The 24,447-nt window shown below is 39.9% G+C and overlaps 1 protein-coding gene and 1 long non-coding RNA gene across 5 annotated transcripts in view; one reads left to right on the forward strand and one right to left on the reverse strand.

The window, feature by feature from the left end:
• Positions 1-24,447, forward strand: part of SLC12A1 (solute carrier family 12 member 1) — a 93,045-nt gene that overhangs the window by 20,616 nt on the left and 47,982 nt on the right. For all 3 annotated transcript variants that reach the window (XM_060005178.1, XM_060005176.1, XM_060005177.1), the window contains exons 7-13: positions 1,706-1,817; positions 3,803-3,930; positions 16,440-16,524; positions 19,796-19,947; positions 21,116-21,223; positions 21,543-21,666; positions 23,441-23,542. In XM_060005178.1, the coding sequence (XP_059861161.1) occupies positions 1,706-1,817; positions 3,803-3,930; positions 16,440-16,524; positions 19,796-19,947; positions 21,116-21,223; positions 21,543-21,666; positions 23,441-23,542 (811 nt within the window). The remainder of the gene's footprint in view (positions 1-1,705; positions 1,818-3,802; positions 3,931-16,439; positions 16,525-19,795; positions 19,948-21,115; positions 21,224-21,542; positions 21,667-23,440; positions 23,543-24,447) is intronic.
• The window catches only part of LOC132420609 (uncharacterized), an 84,134-nt gene continuing 72,768 nt past the window's right edge, over positions 13,082-24,447 (reverse strand). Inside the window, exons 4-6 of one of the 2 annotated variants that reach the window (XR_009518395.1) lie at positions 20,128-20,223; positions 15,173-15,337; positions 13,082-13,588 (exon numbers count right to left, since the gene is read on the reverse strand). This is a non-coding gene — a long non-coding RNA (uncharacterized lncRNA). The remainder of the gene's footprint in view (positions 13,589-15,172; positions 15,338-20,127; positions 20,224-24,447) is intronic. The other variant, XR_009518394.1, reaches the window with a different exon arrangement.

Below are 24,447 nucleotides of genomic sequence, written 5' to 3' on the forward strand. Positions count from 1 at the left end.
GTCCAGGCAGTCCAGCTCATGTGATCAGGCCTGTGCTTTGTCCTTGATGCTACAGTAACAGTAACGGAGCCAACAAGATTACTGCCATCTTCACACCCTGGTATCCCCTTCCAAGCTGGCTGTGAGTGCTGAAGCCCACAAGAAATGGCAAGTGTGTTGGGAGAAAAAAAAAAAAAGGCAGAAACTATCATTCCCCTCTGAAATCCAGTACTCCAGCAGCAAATTTGAGGGCATCAGAAGCCCTGCAACTAGAGAATATCTGGATTTAACTATTAGTAAATCAGTTAGTAAATTTCGGAATGATGGAGAGCACGTCTTTTGCTTGCTTTGTAACTCTCGACAGTGACTAGTACAATTGAAACTCCTATGTTCCTATGTGCCTGGAGGTGCAATAACGAGACATCAAGTGGTCACCAGAAATGAAAAGATAGCCAAAGCCTCCCACTTACATAAGACAATAGGAAACATTCCCACCTGGCATTTATTTCCAGATTATGCATTCATACATCAAACAAAAATTGACGAAGTGCTTATCATGTGCTGGGCATTCTGCTAGGCACTGTATATTCAGTTGTGACCCACACAGGCACAATCCCTGCCATAGCTGAGCATATGGTCTACGGGGAGCTGAGTAATAAACAAGCACATAAACAAGTAAATATAGAATGGTAAATTGTGAAAGTGCTATAAAGTAAATAAACAGGGCACTGAGGTAGAACGTAACAGGGGGAACATAGGTCAGATTATTCCCTGAGGGAGGCAATGTAGTTTCATAACAGTAGAAGGTAGAATTTAAAGCTCCAGCTCTGTAGTTAGAGTGGAGTTGAACCTGGTTTATGTCTATATGACCTTTAGTAAATTACTTCACCTCTCTGTTTCTCAGTTTATCTTTAAAATGATGATAGCAGTGTTACCTACTTCATACAGTTGTGGGTGGTATTATTTACCTGAAAGAATATTGGTAAAGTTAGATGTGCATCTGTTGTAATGTAAGCCCTCTGTGAACATTAGCTGTTATTGTTTAGATTCAGTGATCAAGAAAGGCCTCTCTGCGGAGGTAACTAACACATAATGGATGAGAGGAAAGATACAGTTTTGCAAAGTATAGGGAAAAGTGTGTTTCCAGCAGAGGGAACAGCATATGGGAATGCCAAGCCAATAACCTCTATGAAATGTCAGATGGACTAAAGAACAGTGATTTGGCTGGTCAACCTTGCAGACTGCTTATGCTGGGCGCACACTGGTATGGTAGCCCAACGTCAAGTGCACTAGGCATCATGGGAATTCTTTGCATCATTCTGTGTTCTCATACTCCTTCTGCAGTTATTACTGTGAAGGGGAGGAATCCATAGGTGTTCTGCCTAGGAAAGAAACCAACTCTATCAGTGTTCAATCTTTTGGCTCCATTTATTCTTTGGAACACTGCACTAAGTTACCCACTTAGTACTTGAAATGCTCTTGAAATGTCACCTTCAAGTGCCCAAGCACATGCACCCACTGAAAATGTAACATCTATACTCGGGCCAAATAAGGCTCATTAAGATGCCATTTTATGAGAACACACTTATTACCTACTTTGGATAGTAGAATCTTAACTGGAATTATTAGATAGGGTCTTTCTTCAGTGGGCACTTATAACTTTTATAATTATGTAAAAAGTCATTGAACAAATCTAATTTGACCTCCTGTTACTTTGTCATTCCAGGCTCAAGTGATTCTTCTGATCATTCTTCTCATTGCTATTGCAAACTTCTTCATTGGAACTGTCATTCCCTCCAACAATGAGAAAAAGTCCAGAGGTTTCTTTAATTATCAAGGTACATATGACAAATAACTTGCTCTGCAATAAATGGTTCTCCATTGCCTGCCCCCATCACCATCCCCATGATTCCTACCCCGGCCACTGGAATCCCAGTGTGATCCAGGGAAGAGCCTGGGGTTGGACTCAGGAGAACCAGAGTGAGTCTCAATCCTGCTGCAAACTGACATGATTGCTTCTCAGATTTTCCTGCCAAGGTGGGGGTGATGATAACAACTTCCTAAAGGGATTTTGAAAAGCAAGTAAGAGAACAGATGTTAAAGTGATTTGGACACATTGTTGTCTCTGTCAAATAGTAGAAGTAGAAGTAGAGTGCATGTACAAGAAAGAGAACATAGCTCAGACAATGTGTCCAACCACTGAGAGCACTGAAGTCAAACACATTTTTTCTTCCTGCTAGAATTTTGTACCTTGCTTTCTTATAGCATTACCTAGTTGAGCATCACTGTCAGGTTTGCAAGCATAAAAGATTGTAGGACTTATTAATATAGCATCTGTGATAATGGCATGGCACTGGGCATAAATTTTGACTTCTCTCTTCTATTCTACTCTGCCTATCCACTCTTTCCTATCTTTCCACTCTAGTTTACTCAAGAATCCACTGCTGAGGGTTTTTTACATTTCCCTTCATTATTTACTCGGTTGTCAGTATTTGTTCCCTTTTTATATCACATCACTTCTTTCTTCCTGATTCTTTTTCTTTGTAAAATTGTCTTGTTTGCTTTGCGAATCCTTTTCCTTTTGATTCTTTTCCCTTCTTCCAGCTCCTGCTGTAATTTTTATGTTTTAAATTTTCTTTCCTTATTTTTGCATCATCCTAGATTCTTTTGTTCATATTTTTCTTCCTTCCTTTTCTTTCTTTGTTTTTCTTCTACATTGTTCCTTTTCTTTTTTTTAAGTTTTTTTCTTTTTTTTTAAACTAAGTAATTTTTTGGCTGCATTGGGTCATTGTTGCTGCACGCGGGCTTTCTCTAGTTGCAGCAAGCAGGAGCTACTCTTCATTGCAGTGTGCAGGCTTCTCACTGCGGTGGCTTCTCTTGTTGCTGAGCACAGGCCCTAGAGCGCACCGTCTTCAGTAGTTGTGGCATGTGGGCTCAGTAGTTGTGGCTTGCGGGCTCTAGAGCACAGGCCCGGTAGTGCTTGTGGTGCACGAGCTTAGTTGCTCCGTGGCATGTGGGATCTTCCCAGACCAGGGCTCGAACCCGTGTCCCCTGCATTGGCAGGCGGATTCTTAACCACTGTGCCACCAGGGAAGTTCCTGTTTTCTTTTCATTTAAATAATTTGGTGACAACCTGTGGGATGTTATTATTTTATGACCAAAGCTCCTCTCTCTCTCTCTCTCTCTCTCTCTCTCCATATATATGTATTATATATAAAGAGAGAATATATATATATATATATATATATATATATATATATATATATAGTCTCCTATACATGAGAATTTGGTATAAGGATCTAAGATCCAACTCTAGAGACAGGGGCAGGGAGGTTAGTACATTAGTAAAAAAAACTCTAAGATAGCCTCACCCATAAGTTTCTCCTACAATGTTTTTTAAAAAGGCATAGAAAAGCAGTGTGCTGATTAAGGTGCATATATAAGTGAGAATGTAGCTGTATGTGTGTAGGGCAATGTTGTGTGGTATATTTGTGAGTATGCCAGTAGGGTCATGAGAGAATTTTCCATTTCCTTCTTTTTCAATCTTCTAGATTCAAAGAAGGTAGACAGCATGGGTCTCTGTTTGCATGAAAATTATTGATTTTTCAGGGTATGTCCTAGAGATCTAAAACCTTCTGACATGTATTTTGACTCTTGGCAAATATTGACATGAGGTTCATCAGCAGTACACCAATATCTTCAAGCTCATTCCATTTAGATTATAGGGACACTTTGCATTTAGGGCTATAGAAGCCAAATGTAACTTTATCTCCTACCTGTGAAGAAAGTCTACATGATAATTTTCTCATTATTTGTGTTGCAGCATCAATATTTGCAGAAAACTTTGGGCCAAGCTTCACAAAAGGTGAAGGCTTCTTCTCTGTCTTTGCCATTTTTTTCCCAGCAGCAACTGGGATTCTTGCTGGTGCCAATATCTCGGGAGATTTGGAGGTATGTTGTTTCCTCTGCTTTGTAATTCTGCGAGGTCATGGTGCACTTGGGCAGGACAAGGAGCTATAGACATCAGCAGTGACCATGTCTCTCTATAGACTTCAAAACTGTAAGATTTCTGCAAGGTTTCCTATTTATTTAAAAGTTCTCTCTTTAATGACACATTTTACTGCCAAACTATCCTATTCCAGATAGTTCTTCCAAAAGTCTTATTCAGTGATATCAGAAGGAGAGAGTATATTGACAGTGTGTCATATTTCCAACAAAATGAATATAATTCAGTGAAAAAAAAAATATCAGAACCAGGCTTCCCTGGTGGCACAGTGGTTAAGAATCCTCCTGCCAATGTAGGGGATATGGGTTCGAGCCCTGGTCTGGGAGATCCACATGCCACGGAGCAACTAAGCCTGTGAGCCACAACTACTGAGCCTGTGCTCTAGAGCCCATGAGCCACAACTACTGAAGCCCACATGCCTAGAGCCCATGCTCAGCAACAAGAGAAGCCACTGCAAAGAGAAGCCTGTGCACCGCAACGAAGAGTAGCCCCCATTCGCTGCAACCAGAGACAGCCCTCGCACAGTAACAAAGACCCAATGCAGCCAAAAATAAATAAATTTATTTAAAAAATATATCAGAACCACCCTTTCTCTTTTAAACACATAATGAATGGAATATTCAAGAAGAAACAAAACCAAATCACTTTATTACTGAATACTTATGTCATTAAATTCAGAGGTACATTCACTCATTTAATAGGTATTTATTTAGGAGTCTACTTATAATATTCTATGTTAAGTACTGTAAGGAGCATTGCATTAGTTAGGATATTAGTTTCAATGTTTTATAAAAGGCCAAGAATAGTGACCTAAATAAGACAGAAGTTTGTTTTCCTAGTGCGTAAAAATTCAAGGCCATAGGCCATCTACTGGAATAAGAAAGGTCTGCTCCAAAAGGTAGCCCAGAAAACCCAGATGACCTCTCTAGTATTACCATTACCTTGGGGTTTGCCCTCATCTTCAAGGTCCAAGATGACTGATCACTTCCAAGATCACATTCCAGTCCATAGGAAGGGGGTTAAGGAAGTAGAGAGCAAACAATCACTTCTGTTGACATTCCATTGACCGGAATTTAGTCTCTGTGACCTTACCTAGTTACAAAGAAGACTGGGAAATGTAATCTCTAGTATGTCACCAGATAAAATTTTAGGGGGTTCTAGTATTAAAAGGAGGAAGGTGAAAATGTATATTAGAGGACAATAAATAGTCTCTACCACACGTGAAAAAAAGTAGAAGACACAGGTTTTACCTCAATAAGTTTATAATCAACTTTGGAAGACAAGAAATATTTGCAAGAGTCATCAGGAGATAGGTATAAATGAAAACTGAAGGCATTGTCCAAGTTCATTATGAAATAAAAATAATGAAGAAATAATTACATTAGGGATGATTTTCTCAACAAAGTAACTTTTGAGCAGGAACTAAAAGCAAAGGCTGGATACTGACAACCGGTCAGAAAATATAAGGGTATTCCAGGCAGAAAAAACAAAAGAACAGACAGGAATGGGAAAGCTGTGGGACAGTAAGGAATCTCTCACAATTCAACTGGAGAAGCCTTGACGGGCTGGGTAACCTTATAAGGTAAGGAGAAAGGCTGTTGAAGGGACCTGAGCGAGAGAGGCTTACCCTAGAATATAATCCCATGAAAGTGGGGACTTTGCCTTTGGATTTGTGCACTGCTGTGTCCTTGGAGCTAGGAAAGCTTCAAAAAATATTTATTGAGTGAATGAATAAAGGCATTTAGATTTGTTATATTAAGGACCGCAGTGCCACGGTAAATTCTTTTTGTTTTTTTTTAACATCTTTATTAGAGTATAATTGCTTTACAACGGTGTGTTAGTTTCTGCTTTATAACAAAGTGAATCAGCTATACATATACATATATCTCCATATCTCCTCCCTCTTGCACCTCCCTCCCACCCTCCCTATCCCATCCCTCTACGTGGTCACAAAGCAGCTATGCGGCTGCTTCCCCCAGCTATCTATTTTACATTTGGTAGTGTATATATGTCCATGCCACTCTCTCACTTCATCCCAGCTTACCCTTCCCCCTCCCCGTGTCCTCAAGTCCATTCTCTATGTCTGTGTCTTTATTCTTGTCCTGCCCCTAGGTTCTTCAGAACCATTATTATTATTATTATTTTTAGATTCCATATATATGTGTTAGCATACAGTATTTGTTTTTCTATTTCTGAATTAACTTCACTCTGTAGGACAGACTCTAGGTCCATCCACCTCACTACAAATAACTCAATTTCGTTTCTTTTTATGGCTAGGTAATATTCCATTGTATATATGTGTCACATCTTCTTCAACCATTCTCTGTCAATGGACACTTATGTTGCTTCCATGTCCTGGGTATTATAAATAGAGCTGCAATGAACATTGTGGTACATGACTCTTCTTGAATTATGGTTTTCTCAGGGTATATGCCCAGTAGTGGGATTGCTGGGTCGTATGGTAGTTCTATTTTTAGGTTTCTAAGGAACCTCCATACTGTTCTCCATAGTGGCTGTCTCAATATACATTCCCGCCAACAGTGCAAGAGGGTTCCCTGTTCTCCACACCCTCTCCAGCATTTATTGTTTGTAGACCTTTTGATGATGGCCATTCGACTGGAGTGACGTGATACCTAATTGTAGTTTTGATCTGCATTTCTCTAATGATTAGTGATGTTGAGCATCCTTTCATGTGTTTGTTGGCAATCTGTATAACTTCTTTGGAGAAATGTCTATTTAGGTCTTTGGCCCATTTTTTGGAGTAGGTTGTTTGTTTTTTTGATATTGAGCTGCATGAGCTGCTTGTAAATTTTGGAGATTAATCCTTTTTCAGTTGCTTCATTTGCAAATATTTTCTCCCATTTTGAGGGTTGTCTTTTCATCTTGTTTATGATTTCCCTTGCTGTGCAAAGCTTTTCAGTTTGATTAGGTCCCATTTGTTTATTTTTGTTTCTATTTCCATTTCTCTAGGAGGTGGGTCAAAAAGGATCTTGCTGTGATTTATGTCATAGACTATTCTGCCTATGTTTTCCTCTAAGAGTTTTATAGTGTCTGGCCTTACATTTAGGTCTTTAATCCATTTTGAGTTTATTTTCTGTGTATGGTGTTAGAGAGTGCTCAACTTTCATTCTTTTGCATATAGCTGTCCAGTTTTCCCAGCACCACTTATTGAAAAGGCTGTCTTTTCTGCATTGTATACTCTTGCCTCCTTTATCAAAGATAAGGTGACCATATGTGCGTGGGTTTATCTCTGGGCTTTCTATCCTGTTCCATTGATCTATATGTTTGTTTTTGTGCTAGTACCATACTGTCTTGATGACTGTAGCTTTATAAGAGTTGGAAGTCCAGAAGCCTGATTCCTCCAGCTCCGTTTTTCTTTCTCAAGATCACTTTGGCTATTCGGGGTCTTCTGGTTTCCATACTAATTGTGAAATTTTTTCTTCTAGTTCTGTGAAAAATGCCAGTGGTAGTTTGATAAGTATTGCACTGAATCTGTAGATTGCTTTGGGTGGTATAGTCATTTTCACAATGTTGATTCTTCCAATCCAAGAACATGGCATATCTCTTCATCTGTTTGTATCATCTTTAATTTTTTTCATCAGTGTCTTATAGTTTTCTGCATACAGATCTTTTGTCTCCTTGGTAGGTTTATTCCTAAGTATTTTATTCTCTTTGTTACAATGGTAAATGGGAGTGTTTCCTTAATTTCTCTTTCAGATTTTTCATCATTAGTGTATAGGAATGCAAGAGATTTCTGTGCATTAATTTTGTATCCTGCTACTTTACCGAATTCATTGATTAACTCTAGTAGTTTTCTGGAAGCATCTTTAGGATTCTCTATGTATAGTATCATGTCATCTGCAAACAGTGACAGCTTTACTTCTTTTTTTCTGTTTTGGATTCCTTTTATTTCTTTTCCTTCTCTGATTGCTGTAGTTAAAACTTCCAAAACTATGTTGAATAATAGTGGTGACAGTGGACAACTTTGTCTTGTTCCTGATCTTAGAGGAAATGATTTCAGTTTTTCACCATTGAGAACGATGTTGGCTGTGGATTTGTCACAGATGGCCTTTATTATGTTGAGGTAAATTCCCTCTATGCCTACTTTCTGGAGGGTTTCTATCATGAATGGGTGTTGAATTTTGTCGAAAGCTTTTTCTGCATCTATTGAGATGATCATGTGGTTTTTCTGCTTCACATTGATTGATTTGTGTATATTGAAGAATCCTTGCATTCCTGGGATAAACCCCACTTGATCATGGTGTATGATCCTTTTAATGTGCTGCTGGATTCTGTTTGCTAACATTTTGTTGAGGATTTTTGCATCTATTTTCATCAGTGATGTTGGACTGTAGTTTTCTTTCTTTGTGACACCTTTGGTTTTGGTATCAGGGTGATGGTGGCCTCATAGAATGAGTTTGGAGGTGTTCCTCCCTCTGCCATATATTGGAAGAGTTTGAGAAGGATAGTTGTTAGTTCTTCTCTAAATGTTTGATAGAATTCACCTGTGAAGCCATCTGGTCCTGGGCTTTTGTTTTTTGGAAGATTTTTAATCACAGTCTCAATTTCAGAGCTTGTGATTGGTCTGTTTATATATTCTACTTCTTCCTGGTTCAGTCTCGGAAGGTTGTGCTTTTCTAAGAATGTGTCCATTTCTTCCAGGTCGTCCATTTAATTGGCATAGAGTTGCTTGTAGTAATCTCTCATGCTCCTTTGTATTTCTGCAGTGTCAGTTGTTACTTCTCCTTTTTCATTTCTAATTCCATTGATTTGAGTATTCTCCCTTTTTATCTTGAGTCTGGCTAATGGTTTATAAATTTTATTTATCTTCTCAAAGAGCCAGCTTTTAGTTTTATTGATCTTTGCTATCGTTTCCTTCATCTCTTTTTCATTTATTTCTGATCTGATCTTTATGATTTCTTTCCTTCTGCTAACTTTGGGGTTTTTTTGTTCTTTCTCCAATTGCTTTAGGTGTAAGTTTAGGTTGTTTATTTGAGATGTTTCTTGCTTCTTGAGGTTGGATTGTATTGCTATAAACTTCCCTCTTAGAACTGCTTTTGCTGCATCCCATAGGTTTGGGTCATCGTGTTTTCATTGTCATTTGTTTCTGGGTAGTTTTTGATTTCCTCTTTGATTTCTTCAGTGATCTCTTGGTTATTTAGTAGCATATTGTGTAGCCTCCATGTGTTTGTATTTTTTTTTTACTGTAATTGATATCTAGTCTCATAGCGTTGTGGTCAGAAAAGATACTTGATATGATTTCAATTTTCTTAAATTTACCCAGGCTTGATTTGTGACCCAAGATATGATCTAACCTGGAGAATGTTCCTTAAGCAGTTGAGAAGAAAGTGTATTCTGTTGTTTTTGGATGGAATGTCCTATAAATATCAATTAAGTCCATCTTGCTTAATGTATCATTTAAAGCTTGTGTTTCCTTATTTAGTTTCATTTTGGATGATCTGTCCAATGGTGAAAGTGGGGTGTTAAAGTCCCCTACTATGGCTTTGTTACTGTCGATTTTCCCTTTTATGGCTGTTAGCATTTGCCTTATGTATTGAGGTGCTCTTATGTTGGATGCATAAATATTTACAATTGTTATATCTTCTACTTGGATTGATCCCTTGATCATTATGTTGTGTCCGTCTTTTTCTCTTGTAATACTATTTATTTTAAAGTCTATTTTGTCTGATATGAGAATTGCTACTCCAGCTTACTTTTGATTTCCTTTTGCATGGAATATCTTTTTCCATCCCCTCACTTTCAGTCTGCATGTGTCCCTAGGTCTGAAGTGGGTTTCTTGTAGGCAGCATATATATGGGTCTTGTTTTTCTATCCATTCAGCCCATCTATGTCTTTTGGTTGGAGCATGTAATCCATTTACTTTTAAGCTAATTATCAATATGTATGTTCCTATTACCATTTTCTTAATTGTTTTGGGTTTGTTATTGTAGGTCTTTTCCTTCTCTTGTGTTTCCTGCCTAGAGAAGTTCCTTTAGCGTTCGTTGTAAATCTGGTTTGGTGGTGCTGAATTCTCTTAGCTTTTGCTTGTCTGTAAAGGTTTTAATTTCTCTGTTGAATCTGAATGAGATCCTTGCTGGGTAGAGAAATCTTGGTTGTAGGATTTTCCCTTTCATCACTTTAAATATGTCCTGCCACTCCCTTCTGGCTTGTAGAATTTCTGCTGAAAGATCAGCTGTTAACCTTATGGGGATTCCTTTGTATGTTATTTGTTGTTTTTCCCTTTCTGCTTTTAATATTTTTTGTATTTAATTTTTGATAGTTTGGTTAATATGTGTCCTCGTGTGTTTCTCTTTGGATTTATCCTGTATGAGACTCTCTTTGCTTCCTGGACTTGATTAACCATTTCCTTTTCCACATTAGGGAAGTTTTCATCTATAATCTCTTCAAATATTTTCTCAGTCCCTTTCTTTTTCTCTTCTTCTTCTGGGAGTCCTATAATTCGAATGTTGGTGCATTTAATGTTGTCTCAGAAGTCTCTGAGACTGTCCTCAATTCTTTTCATTCTTTCTTCTTTCTTCTGCTCTGCGGTAGTTATTTCCACTATTTTATCTTCCAGGTCACTTATCCGTTCTTCTGCCTCAGTTATTTTGCTATTGATTCCTTCTAGAGAATTTTTAATTTCATTTATTGTGTTGTTTATCATTGTTTGTTTGCTCTTTAGGTCTTCTAGGTCCTGTTAAACATTTCTTGTATTTTCTCCATTCTATTTCCAAGATTTTGGATCATCTTTACTATCATTACTCTGAATTCTTTTTTAGGTAGACTGCCTATTTCCTCTTCATTTGTTTGGTCTGGTGGTTTTTACCTTGCTCCTTCATCTGCTGTGTGTTTCTCTGTCTTCTCATTTGCTTATCTTACTGTGTTTGGGGTCTCCTTTTCGCAGGCTGCAGGTTCATAATTCCCGTTGTTTTTGGTGTCTGTCCCCAGTGGCTAAAGTTGCTTCAGTGGGTTGTGTAGGCTTCCTGGTGGAGGGGACTAGTGCCTGTGTTCTGGTTGATGAGGCTGGATCTTGTCTTTCTGGTGGGCAGGTCCACGTCTGGCGGTGTGTTTTGGCATGTCTGTGGACTTATTATGATTTTAGGCAGCCTCTCTGTTAATGGGTGGGGTTGTATTCCTGTCTTGCTAGTTGTTTGGAATAGGGTGTCCAGCACTATAACTTGCTGGTTGTTCAGTGGAGCTGGGCCTTAGCATTGAGATGGAGTTCTCTGTGAGAGCTTTCGCCGTTTGATATTACATGGAGCCAGGAGGTCTCTGGTGGACCAATGTCCTGAACTTGGCTCTCCCACCTCAGAGGCACAGGCCTGACACCCGGCTGGAGCACCAAGTCCCTGTCAGCCACAACGCTCAGAAGATAAGGGAGAGAAAAAGAAAGGAAGGAAGGAAGGAAGGAAGGAAGGAAGGAAGAGAGGAGAGAAGGTGAGAAGGAAAGAAGGAAAGAAGGAAAGGAAAGAAGGAAAGAAGGAAAAGAAAGATGGAAAGAAGGAAAGAAAGAAGGAAGGAAGGAAGGAAGGAAGGAAGAAAGGAAGGAAAATAAAGTTATTGAAATAAAAAATTTTAAAAATTAAAAATAAAAAAATTTTTTTAAGTAATAAAGAAAAAGGAAATGAACAGACAGAACCCTAGGACAAGTGGTAAAAGCAAAGCTGTACAGACAAACTCACACAAAGAAGCATACACATACACACTCACAAAAAGAGAAAAAGGAAAAAAAACTATATATATATAAAAAAAAAGGGAGGGAGCAACCAAATCAATAAACAAATCTACCAATGATAATAAACTCTAAATACTAAACTAAGATAAACATAAAACCAGAAACAAATTAGGTACAGAAAGCAAACCCCACGTGTACAGTTGCTCCCAATGTCCAATGCCTCAATTTTGGGATGATTCATTGTTTATTCAGGTATTCCAGAGATGCAGGGTACATCAGGTTGATTGTGGAGATTTAATCTGCTGCTCCTGAGGCTGCTGGGAGAGATTTCCCTTTCTCTTCTTTGTTCCCACAGCTCCTGGGGTTCAGCTTTGGATTTGAACCTGCCTCTGTGTGTAGGTCACCTGAGAGTGTCTGTTTTTCACCCAGAGAGGACGGGGTTAAAGGAGCAGCTGATTAGGGGGCTCTGGCTCACTCAGGCCAGGGGTGGGTGTGTGTGTGAGGGGGAGGGGGGTGGGTATGGAATGCAGGGTGAGCCTGCAGCGGCAGAGGCCAGTGTGACGTTGCAACAGCGTGAGGAATGCCGTGCTTTCTCCCGGGGAAGTTGTCCCTGGATCACGGGACCCTGGAAGTAGCGGGCTGTACAGGCTCCCAGGAGGGGAGGTGTGGAGAGTGACCTGTGCTTGCACACAGGCCTCTTGGTGGCTGCAGCAGCAGCCTTAGCGTCTCACACGCATCTCTGGTGTCCGTGCTGATAGCCGCGGTTTGCGCCCGTCTCTGGAGTTCGTTTAGGCGGTGCTCTGAAACCCCTCTCCTCTCGCACCCCGAAACAATGGTCTCTTGCCTCTTCAGCAGCTCCACACTTTTCCCGGGACTGCCTCCCAGCTAGCTGTGGTGCACTAACCCCTTCAGGCTGTGTTCACACAGTCAACCCCAGTCCTTTCCCTGGGATCCTACCAAAGCCCGAGTCTCAGCTCCCAGCCCCTGCCCACCCCGGTGGGGGAGCAGAGAAGCCTCTCGGGCTGCTTAGTGCTGGTTGGCACCAATCCTCTGGACGGGAATCTCTCCTCTGCACCCCTGTTGCTGTGCTCTCCCTCCGTGGCTCCGAAGCTTCCCTCCCACCCCACCCCCAGTGAAGGGACTTTCTAGTGTGTGGAAACTTTTCCTCCTTCACAGCTCCCTCCCCGAGGTGCAGGTCCTGTCCCTATTCTTTTGTCTCTGTTTTTTCTTTTGGCCTACCCAGGTACATGGGGAGTTTCTTTTTTTTTTTTTAACATCTTTATTGGAGTATAATTGCTTTACAATGGCGTGTTAGTTTCTGCTTTATAACAAAGTGAATCAGTTACACATATACATATGTTCCCATATCTCTTCCCTCTTGTGTCTCCCTCCCTCCCACCCTCCCTATCCCACCCCTCTAGGTGGTCAGGTCTGAGGTCTTCTGCCAGCGTTCCGTAGGTATTCTGTAGGAGCTGTTCCGCATGTAGATGTATTTCTGATGTATTTGTGGGGAGAAAGGTGATCTCCATGTCTTACTCCTCCGCCATCTTGAAGGTCTCTCCACGGGAAATTCTTGAGCAGCGATATGGCATAAAAAAATAGTATGCTAAGGCTCAGAAAAATTAAGTAACTTGTTCAAAATGATTCAAGTTGTAAGCAGTACTGCTTAGCCAAATTTAGCTCTGGACGTTGAGCTTCTGGTTTCTCCGATTTGGAAAAGTATCAGAGGTCACTGATATACATTTCTGTAAACTGTAAGACCACATTTAAATGAAAAAATATTGTGCTTTCTTTAGATGCCTCAGAAACAAGTTTTTATTATTAGATGCTTAGTAGTCAGTTCACCTCAACCAACACGTATTACTTATAGCAGGCACCAGAGAAGCGAAGAAGAGCTTGCTTGATCCTTCTCTCAAGGAGCTCATGGTCTACGAGAGAGACAGGTTAACTCTATATGAGTCATAAAAAAACAAGAACAAAATCTTGTGCAAGGGAAAGATGAAACAGTAACTGCCTGTCCCCAAAGAAGTAAGGGAAGTCTTTCAGAGGAGGGGACACTCAATCCAGATTTGAAGGGATGAATAGGAGTTCATCAATAGCTTTTGTTAGAGTTAGGAGAGGAAATGGAAAGGATTTTTTTTTTTTTTTTTACTATGATCTGCTGCAGGAAAACATTATATATCACAACCAAGTGCCTACATGCAAAAATTTCTCCGAACAGTTCAATACTTTATTACAAATGATGTCTCCTGATATTTTCACATCAGTTCCTTTCTACTGTATTCTTTTCATGCTGGTTGTAACCTAGTGAATTGATTCCATGGTGAACAGAAGCTCAGATTTGGCCATTGGGGTTGAAATGGTGGAAGGACATCAGAGGTGAGATGTCAAATGGGCAGCTACATTTACGAGTCTAGAGCTCTGGAAAGAAATTAGGCCAGGACTGGAAGCCATGGCATGGATGAGTCCATTCAGATCTGGGTAAGAAGGAGGAGAGAAGCAGACCAAGGTAGCACCCAGGGGATATTCAAAATATAAATGGTAGAAAAGGAGTCCACAGAGAAGAAAAAGAAAGAGCTAAGAGGTAGGTGAACTCAAGAGAAAGTCAAGAGAGGAGAATGCTATGAGAAGTAATAATTAACATGATCAAAAGCCAGAGTGGTCAAGCATGTTAAGGACTGAGAGGTGACCACGTGTTGGGAAGTGGCAAGGAAACTTCAGAACTTATAGATAATATTTCTTTCTGAGAGTGAAACTAGAACATATTAGATTCAGTTCAACTTAGTAAACATGTATTGTTTATATACTATGAGGGTATGCAAGACTCTGCCTCTGCTCACAGCCTCAGAATCCTTCTCAAGATGGCTCTTCAGGCTGCCAGTGACAGTTAACAAGCATTAGCACAAGGGGATGCTAGAAGGTTCCCATCCTGAACCTTCTATTTGCTAACACAGTATTGATGATCTGTAAATACGTGCCTGGGAGAGGACTTGGGAGGTACCCAGGTCTAATCAGGACAGTTAAGATGCAGTTTCAGAGATGTAAGATTAGGATATGGTTGACACTCAACCAGCAGCAATCTAGTAGACTGCACTCTGTCCTAAGGAAAAAAATAAAATATTAAATAAAGAAAGGTGAAGGAAGGTGAGCTTTTGGGTTACTGTTTGAGGGATGAAAATTAACATTTAGAGTGAAAACTAAGAATCTATGTCCTGAGCCCTGTCTAGGGGAAATGTATCCAGAGCAGACAACGTGAGTATATGACCAGACATTAAGATATTGGCATCCCGATTTATATCAGGTCAAGTTTGACCCTCGTGTTAAGTCCTAAATAAGTAAATTTAGAGCTTGTAGCAGATAGTTCTAAATATAAACTAAGTGTTCGTATTTTAGGTATAAGACTGCTGTCCATCTTCATACCTCTTTTCCTTTCTTCCCACTTAACATCAATTCTTCACATTTCATTCAGATCCCAAGAAATCCTTAATCAATAAAATAAAAATTGAACATACCATGAATGAGATTGAGTGGGGTCACTTTCAGCCATGGTTGCCTTCTTCTTCCTTCTATTTGCTACTCAGTTACACACACTTGCCACATTCTCTTTTTGAGACAGTAGTTTGGAATGAAGAGGTTGGATACGTCTGTATCAGAACAAACCATGTGTGCAGATATTCCTACAAGGATGGAAAGGAATGAGTAATTACAGAGTGGCTCCATAGGGCTGGCTTACTCCCCTGTGGGGGTAGATTTGCTTGGTTTAGTTAACATTTCCAGCTGTCAGGTTATGTCTGCATTCACCATGAGTTGATTTTTCTGATGGATCTGATCAGCATATTTAAGTTAACAAAACACAAAACTCAGACTTTGACTGCATTGATTGCTCACTTGTATCGATGAGTCTCATGACCTCTGGTGGGGGAACTGATGTCTACTGAGATTGTGCTTTCTTCAATTTGGTATTTATTGATTCCTGCTATATGCCAGCACTGTCTTTTATAAGCAGTGAATACACTAAAATCTCTATTTAATAATCCCTGTTAAGTTGAATTCTATTATTTAGAATTTTGCTGCTTGGAAATTGATTATTATATGATTTAGCCCCCAAAATAGGACATAAAGTGGTATATTATATATGATGTGAGATCAGCTCAGTGAATTTATATATATTTATGGGCAAGAGAAAAGCCCATTTTCTGGTAAAAGCTTAAATTTGCCTCTTTCTTTATGCCTGCTTATGGAAATTAATATCTCCCATTGTAGTTATTCCTGAACTAGATTCCAAATGGGAGATTTGAGGGATTGGAGAATTTAGCAGATCACCTTTTTGCTCAGTCAAAAGTAATTTTTTTTAAAGTAAGCCTAAGCTTAGTAAAAAACAAATACACACACAGATATCGTCAATGTGTCGTATATGTTTGTGTGTCCCCCCTAATACTTTAAGGTCTGATACATCTGCATGAAATTCACAGGAGATAAAGGGGAGGGGAAGGCAGTGGTGAACCAACCAGTCCACTTTTCTACAGAAACTCCCTCCTGGACAGTTATAAATCTCTTCTGTTCAGCACAAAGTTATACAGATTTCTTTATTCTCTCTAAACACCCTGCCTTTGTCCAAAAAGAACTGGAGCTCACCACTTTGCCATTTGCTTGATTTTTTCTTTAGATCTCGCCTCAGGAAGGGTAGCCTAAAATTTTCAAAATACAGAACTAACTCCAAGTGATGTCTGTTTCTTATTCCACTCTATCTCCTCATTCCTCCACATTATTTTTTCAAAGGATCCCCAAGATGCTATCCCCAGAGGGACCATGCTGGCCATCTTCATCACCACTGTCGCCTACATAGGAGTTGCTATTTGTGTCGGTAAGTTGTGTGTCTCTGGTGTCAGAATGCCAGAATTACAAGGGGTCCAGTTGTTTTTCATGTCAAGTGGGCTTTCCATGGAACGTAAGTTGAAATTTTTTAAATAGGCAACAATTTTAATTCCCTTCTTGGATGCTCTAGGAGTTTGAATGCAATTAAGCTGTAACACAGGTGCCTCTGGGTCAGGGATAGAGTAGAGGTAATCAGATTGTCATTCTACCCGAACACAGAAAGGATCCCATTTTGCTGCTCTAAGTGATGTTTCCACTGCCAAGGAAGCCACCATCTCCGGCACCCTCCTCCCTTGCCTTTAGGAGGCAGGTGAGGAACAGAGTAAGAGAAAAGAAGCCCAAAATACAAAACAACAATGACAAAAGCCTTAGGAAAGTACACAAGATACAGAATTGATGACTGTGTCTCCTCCTTGCACTGCTGTCCCTAATATGGAAATGTCACTGTCACCAGTTGGCAGGCAATCAGACTAGACCCAGCTGCCAGCAGTGTGGGCAGCCAGCCCCCACATCGCTCAGTGAGCATAAAATATGTGGATTTGCCTGCTGTTCTTTTTTTTAAAATTTATTTATTTTAAACGTCTTTATTGAAGTATAACTGCTTTACAATGGTGTGGTAGTTTCTGCTGTATAACAAAGTGAATCAGCTATACATATACATATATCCCCATATCCCCTCCCTCTTGCATCTCCCTCCCACCCTCCCTATCCCACCCCTCTAGGTGGTCACAAAGCACTGAGCTGATCTCCCTCTGCTATATGCAGCTGCTTCCCACTAGCTATCTATTTTACATTTGGTAGTATATATATGTCCATGCCACTCTCTCACCTGGTCCCAGCTTACCCTTCTCCCTCCCCGTGTCCTTAAGTCCATTCTCTACGTCTTCATCTTTACTCCTGCCCTGCCCCTAGGTTCTTCAGAACCTTTTTTACTTTCCATATATATGTGTTAGCATACAGTATTTGTTTTTCTCTTTCTGACTCACTTCACTCTGTATGACAGTCTTATTACTCAGCCATAAAAAGAAACAAAATTGAGCTATTTGTAGTGAAGTGGATGGACCTAGAGACTGTCATGCCTGCTCTTCTTAAGCTGACTTTTGTTCCACGTGCTGCCTGCAGCCACACCTCCTCCTGGTTGGGGGTCACCTCAAGCTTATGCCATTATTGGAGAGGAAGGAATGTGGAGCATTCAGAGAAGAAAACTTTTCTGTGCACACTCAGGAATACAGCTCCAGGCTGGACCACTATGGAAGCCCAGATGGCCAGTTAAAAGGGCACATCCTGATTGTCCTCTGCTTACTATAAAGGAAATTGATAAAGTACATATATCTGGAGTTGGATTCTTCAGAAAAAAACAAAACAATTAACTTAGGTTCTTTCTTCTCTCACTGTCTCTTATTTCAAGAAATTGGATAATGTTGTTAATTGTATTGTTGTGACATTTCCAAGTTTAGTTACAGGCAAAGAGATTTTATTCCAGTGCTTTAGGAAATCGACACATTTTTTAATGACCTTGAAATCACCTAAATTTCCCAAATGGTTTTACTTTCTCACACAAAGTAAGGAGGAAGAAATGAGTAAAGGAATAGACCTGACTTCAGAGATTCTTCTCCTTTATTGCTTCTTATGGGTAGAAAAATCTGTGTTCCTATACTTTTTCCAGGGTAAGAAAAGGATAGTCATGGGGTCCTGGGCCTGTCATTAGAGCAAATAATGGTTCTTGGCTTGGCTTCATAGGAATTTGGGGAGTTCTACTATGCAGAAGTTAAAACACATGATTTTAAAAAGTCAGCTCAACATAAATGAACAATGCAAAAAGGTAAAATCTGAAATGGATAGTTTTGCTTGGTAACCAACATCCATACTTTCAAGTATTTAAGCAGAGGCTGGCAGGCCACTTCTCAGGGCTATATAAAAAGGATTCCTGCAGTGATTATTTTAAATGGCTCTTTCAACTAAAAGATTCTACAAGCTTTAAGTCTTTCCCAGATTCAAAGAGCAGGAATTCCATGCCTATAATTGAGGGTTCCTATTAGTATCTGTTGCTGAGACGTCTCTTAAAATAATTAGTAAGGAATGAGAACTCACCCTGCCTGGAGACTGAAAAGCAAAATGAACAGTTTCATTGACTAGCATTTAGTTTGCAAAGTATTTATCCTTCAGGTAGTTCACAAAAGTTTATATATCACACCTATGTTCATATCTTTCAATAATCCTATCAAATACATAATGGCGAGATAACAGTTAGAAAAATTAATAATAACAGTCAGTGATTAAAATATATATCAAGAATCTTTAAAAAGTTCATAACTCATTTTAGGGAATCTATCCTAGAGAAATGCTTCGAATTACAGAAGAAAGATTTTATGTGCAAAGATGTTCATAGGATTGTTTGTAATGGAAAATAACAGAAATACCCAAATGTATAAAAACAATAGAATAGACTGAGATAAATATTTGATAGGATGTTATTTGACCATGAATATTACCTAGGAAATCTTAATATTTTATCTCAAAATATTTTCTGTATCATTTAAACCATTAAAATTGTATAAGTAAAATTATAATGGTTTAAAAAAGTTATGCAAAGGGCTTCCCTGGTGGCACAGTGGTTGAGAGTCCGCCTGCCGATGCAGGGGACACGGGTTCGTGCCGCGGTCCGGGAAGATCCCACTTGCCGCGGAGCGGCTAGGCCCATGAGTCATGACTGCTGAGCCTGCGCGTCCGGAGCCTGTGCTCCGCAACGGGAGAGGCCACAGCAGTGAGAGGCCCGCGTACTGCAAAAAAAAAAAAAAAAAAAAAGTTATGCAAGGAAAATCATTAGTTGAAAATAAGAGCTCAGTTCTCCTAATCACTAGAATTCAGTAATGTCATCCCTTGGGTCTCTCACAGATGAGAAAATAAATTCTTCTATCTGAAAAACTCCCAATCAGTAGCACTAACCCAGAAATTTGAATTGAATCAATATTATGTGCAAAGCACTGCTGAAAGGAAGGGAGTCTCAATCCCAAGTGTCTTCCAGAGGCAGGCAAAAAGCTAGGACTTAAACTACCCAAGGCAGTGGAAGCGGCAACCTCTTAGAGATAGGGGTCACTCCCAGGCCTCAGAGGATGGGAACTTCCATGTACCAGTCAGAGGAAGTGTTGACAATGAAGACAGGATAGGTCAAAGTAAACTAAGTATGTTTTCAGAAGAAAAACCTTAAGGGAGCAGAACCCTTCATATAAAGAAATGACAAGGCTTTGTTGTTTTCCCAGGGGCCTGTGTGGTCCGAGATGCCACCGGGAGCGTGAATGACACCATCATTTCTGGGATGAACTGCAATGGTTCAGCAGCCTGTGGGTTAGGCTACGACTTCTCAAGATGTCGACATGAACCATGTCAGTATGGGCTGATGAACAATTTCCAGGTTCGAACCTCAAAAAATAATAATGTTTATTGCTACTGCTTCCATTTTTAGAACATCATGTATAATGAAACTTCTGACTCCCACAACACATTAGTTATTGACTATTTCGAATTCAGCAAGGAACAATTCGTGTGGGAGGAAAGGGAGTCATACAGGCATTCATTATGTGGTTACACTCACTGTGGTGGGGAGAGAACAGGCAGTTGTATGAATTGCGTCACCAGGGAAAGATTACCACCGCCATTACGCATCTTCCAATCAATTGTGTAAGATTTCCTGGTGGGGAGATGGAGAGACTTTGAGACTTTGATTAGCTAGCACTAGGAATGCATTTCATGCCTGGGCTTCAGCTCAGGAAAAGACTCTGTTGTGGTCCTGGAGTGTGTGGAGGACAAAGCCAAGAGGGAAATTGTGAGTGGCAGTTGTGGGGAGGTAAGTGAGGGGGAAGGAACAAGGGAAGTTGGGGAAACTGTGGAACTTAAAACATATTAATTTGTCCGAATGATTGGTGAGCAGAGGGAGAAGCAAATTTGTCGTGAAGGCTTCATTCATCTAGTTTAACAACCAACAAAGAGAAATTAACTCAGCTGAAGTCATTATTCCAAAATATAACTTAAATTGATAGAATCTCATATGTCTCAGATCTAAAATTATGTTTAATGAGCACAGAAAAAGCAAAGGTTTGAAAAGCCTCTATGTGCAGGAAGAACAAGAAAGGCTAATGCCTTTAAAAAGATTGGTAAACAGCTGGGTCCCTCCTCAAACCTTATTAAAATACCACTTTCTGCTGAATAGAATTTCCCATTGTCCAAGAAACAGATGCCCAGAAAGGACAGAGGGGGAAAATGTTGTCAAAATCCTTGAAATCATTTCCCTGTTTATTCTTTACAGTATCTTCTGGATGTATTGTGGTGAGCATTTATTATTTTTATTTAAAAAAACAGAACAAACAATAACAAAGCCATTTCCATTTTGAAAAAACAATTATTAAGAACTTGAGAATGAAGCAGGGGAAAAAATATATGATTAGAAGCAATTAGCTTATTAAAGAGATTCCAAATCACAGAAAGTGGAAACGGAAGCATCTGCATAAAATTTTGGCTTAAATTTTTTTTTTTTTTTAACTCTCTGTTGGATGAGTCTCCTTACTTGAACCTCTCTCCTCAAGGTCATGAGCATGGTGTCAGGGTTTGGCCCCCTCATCACTGCTGGCATCTTTTCTGCAACACTCTCCTCAGCCCTGGCCTCCCTCGTCAGCGCACCCAAAGTTTTCCAGGTGACAAAGACACAAGAGCATGTGCTTCTCCCCTCTTTCTGTTGCCACTGAACACGGATCAAGCTGAAATATCCATTCTCACCGGCAATCATTTTCTATCGCTTTCTGAAGCAGTTTAATGTTTGCATCTGGCTCCAACGCTGTGTCTGCCACATAGTCAAGATCAATACAAATAATATAAAGAATGATAAACTGCAGTGTTAACTTGTGCTTCATATTACGTATCACTTCGTCTTTCCCCAAATCTTGTTAGAATCACCCAGGGAAAATGACTGTGCATAGATATAAATGACGAATTTCTCCTCTTCTTTTCCATTAGGCTCTGTGCAAGGACAACATCTACAAAGCCCTGCAGTTCTTTGCAAAGGGATATGGGAAAAACAATGAGCCCCTGAGAGGATACTTTCTCACTTTTGTTATAGCCATGGCGTTCATTCTTATTGGTTTGTAGTTTTCTTGTTCTTATTGAAAGCCAAAGAATTCTGATTACTCATAGAGTTTTCCTTTGAGCTTGAGACATTACCTGTTTTATGTTTAATACCCCATTTGGGAATACTGGAGTCTGTCTAAGAAGGAAATGAGAAATCCTGTGTGTGGAGGGCCTTTGAGGACTTGAGGTGGGCTTTGGACTTTAATCTCTTCTTTGAATCTGAATGTGGGAAATCCATCCAACCAAATGCAACCGAAGCCTTCCTCCAACCCACCCAATACTGTCTAATCCCACTGTGTCCCCCAGCTGCCACCTGTCTTTACATCTCCTGACAGCCAGCAGGAGAGTTGAAGTGTCTGCTCTCAAAATGTGGTCTGTTGACCCCCTGTATCAGAATGAAAATCACCTGTGGGTTTGATAAAGTGCAGATTCGTTAGGCCCAAGGCCAGAGTTAGAATCTCTGGTGACGGAGGAATCTGATTCTTACAAGTTCCTGCAGTTCACAGACCACTAAGGTTTGAGAACCACGTACCTCAGCTCTTTCTCCTTAAGCAATAATCTCGGCTCCTTCTCCCTGAGCAATATAGAAACAGCTACACAATCTTGGAGAGGCACATGCGTCATGGTTAGCCTGCACATTCCTCACTCCTCCCTAGGGTGCCACGATTGTGGGTGAGCATATTAGAGGAAAAGAGGCAAAAGGCAAGGACGATGGTAACTATGCATAGACAGGCAGAGCCGGATTCAGCAGTGGTGTCATCACATAAACTCAGGAAGTGACCCTCTATCTACACATAATCAGTCTTTTGTTTATTTTTTTTTAAATCTGTGTTTGTTACATTTGTAAAAATTAAGTAAAAAAGCGATGATGTGTAGATATGTTTCAATTGTGTAATTTAAACTTTAAGACTTCAAATTATTGTCCTAGACTGCATTTAAGTGATCAAATAGCCCAAAGTTTTAAAAATCGTATAAATCAAATAATACTCTCAAAGGTCACTCTTTCAGAACGCTGTAGATTAGCTTCGTGGCGCCAGCTTCGTGGCAGCTACTTTTGCCTGCTTTCTTGCTGGCATCCGTATTCTAGAGTCACACCCAGCTGCCACCTACGTTTGCATCACTGAGGTTGATAGCTGTCTGATCTTCAGATAAACGAGAATGTCTCTAAATTATTTTTATATCATACAGTAAACAACCCAGCTAGGATTCAAACATATTGGACATTTAGATACTGAGGTAAAACTTTTTTTGGCAAACCATGAGAGCTAGAATTCTCTAGAGATGTAGAAAAGTACAAATGACTAACAAAAACTCTGAAAGTCAGAGAGAGCAAGCTGGGTATATGCGGAGGTGTATCCAGTTAGATGGTTCTGGTGCACTGGTATTTAACTAACCTGTCACCCTGTGGAACCTTTTGATTGTATACAAAGCAGATAAAGAACACTATGTTTGGTACCTCTGATATAGCTACAGGGGAGTTTGTCATTTGCCTGGTCTCCAAATACTCTATCCACTTCCACTCGAATCTTCTGTAGGTAGAGGTCTTGATTGTCTATATTTTTTGATTGGTAAGTTTTCTCGTTTCTTACTTTATAGAAACCCTGGCTGAAAATACATTTGTAAATGAGTGCAGCCCCAAAGAAAAATCACTAACTTCTTAAACTTTGACGGATGCTAGCTATGCTTTCAATTTCCAAATAAAGTCAAGCTTCCAGCAGGCTGTAACAGCTGTTCAGCCCCTGGTCTCATCACTCATATGTACATACTCAATTCTGCTTCGTTCACAGCGGAACTGAATACCATTGCTCCCATCATCTCCAACTTTTTCCTGGCCTCATATGCACTTATTAATTTCTCCTGCTTTCATGCCTCTTATGCCAAATCTCCAGGTAAGTTGACTTTTCAAAACTAAAATAAACCTAAGCAAACAGTTTGTCTCAATAAAATGAAATAAGTCAGTGAAAAGTGCCTGATCTGTGTTTATATGTTTCCTTATATCCTAGTGGGTGGTGTAATTCACTTTATTTTGGTAAGTTGGGGGATGACTTCTGAAATAGAAAAAGAAATCATTTGAGCAATGGCCTTTTTGACCAACCATAAAGTCAATTTTCTCCTGCAGCAATAAATTATTCACTGCAAGAGAAACCACATTTATTTCATCAATAGAAAAACACCACTATTTATTTCCAGGGTGAAAGTGACCACAGAAGTGGAATGAATGTATATATTTGCAACTTCCTTACTATCAATTTGTTTCCTGCCCATGGTGCAGAAGAGAAGGATGAGTAGTTCCCACAATTACCTGCTGAGTGCAGTCAGTGCAGATTCACACTGAAGCTGGTGACATCCCTGCACTCCTCACACTGGTGTTTAAAGTGGTGCAAAATTTCACACCAAAGAACCTTCCCCTATCTTTTTCACCCCTCACCTCTTCTTTGCTTCCACCGGCCAGTTAGAAGAAATTCTCATTTTCTTCTGCCTTTCCACCAGAATAGAGACTTGTCTTTATCAACCCTCAGAAAGTTCTTCACTACAAGGACTTTTATCAAGGATATAAACACATCTTCACTTTATTAGGGTCTACCAGGAACTCAAACCTCCTTTGGAAAACCTGCTGCAAATATGACAAAATATAGATGGAAGGAGAGCCTCATCCACTCAAGGCCACTAGGCTCCAGAAGATAACTGAAGAATTTTTGTTTCTGTTTTGTTGCCTTGTTTTAAATAGAGAACAAAAGGTTCTGGTCAGTGAATACAGCAGATCATAGAAATGTGTGCTGCCATACCATGTTGT

Source organism: Delphinus delphis, chromosome 2 (genome assembly GCF_949987515.2).
Source record: "Delphinus delphis chromosome 2, mDelDel1.2, whole genome shotgun sequence".
Classification (NCBI taxonomy): Eukaryota; Metazoa; Chordata; class Mammalia; order Artiodactyla; family Delphinidae; genus Delphinus; species Delphinus delphis.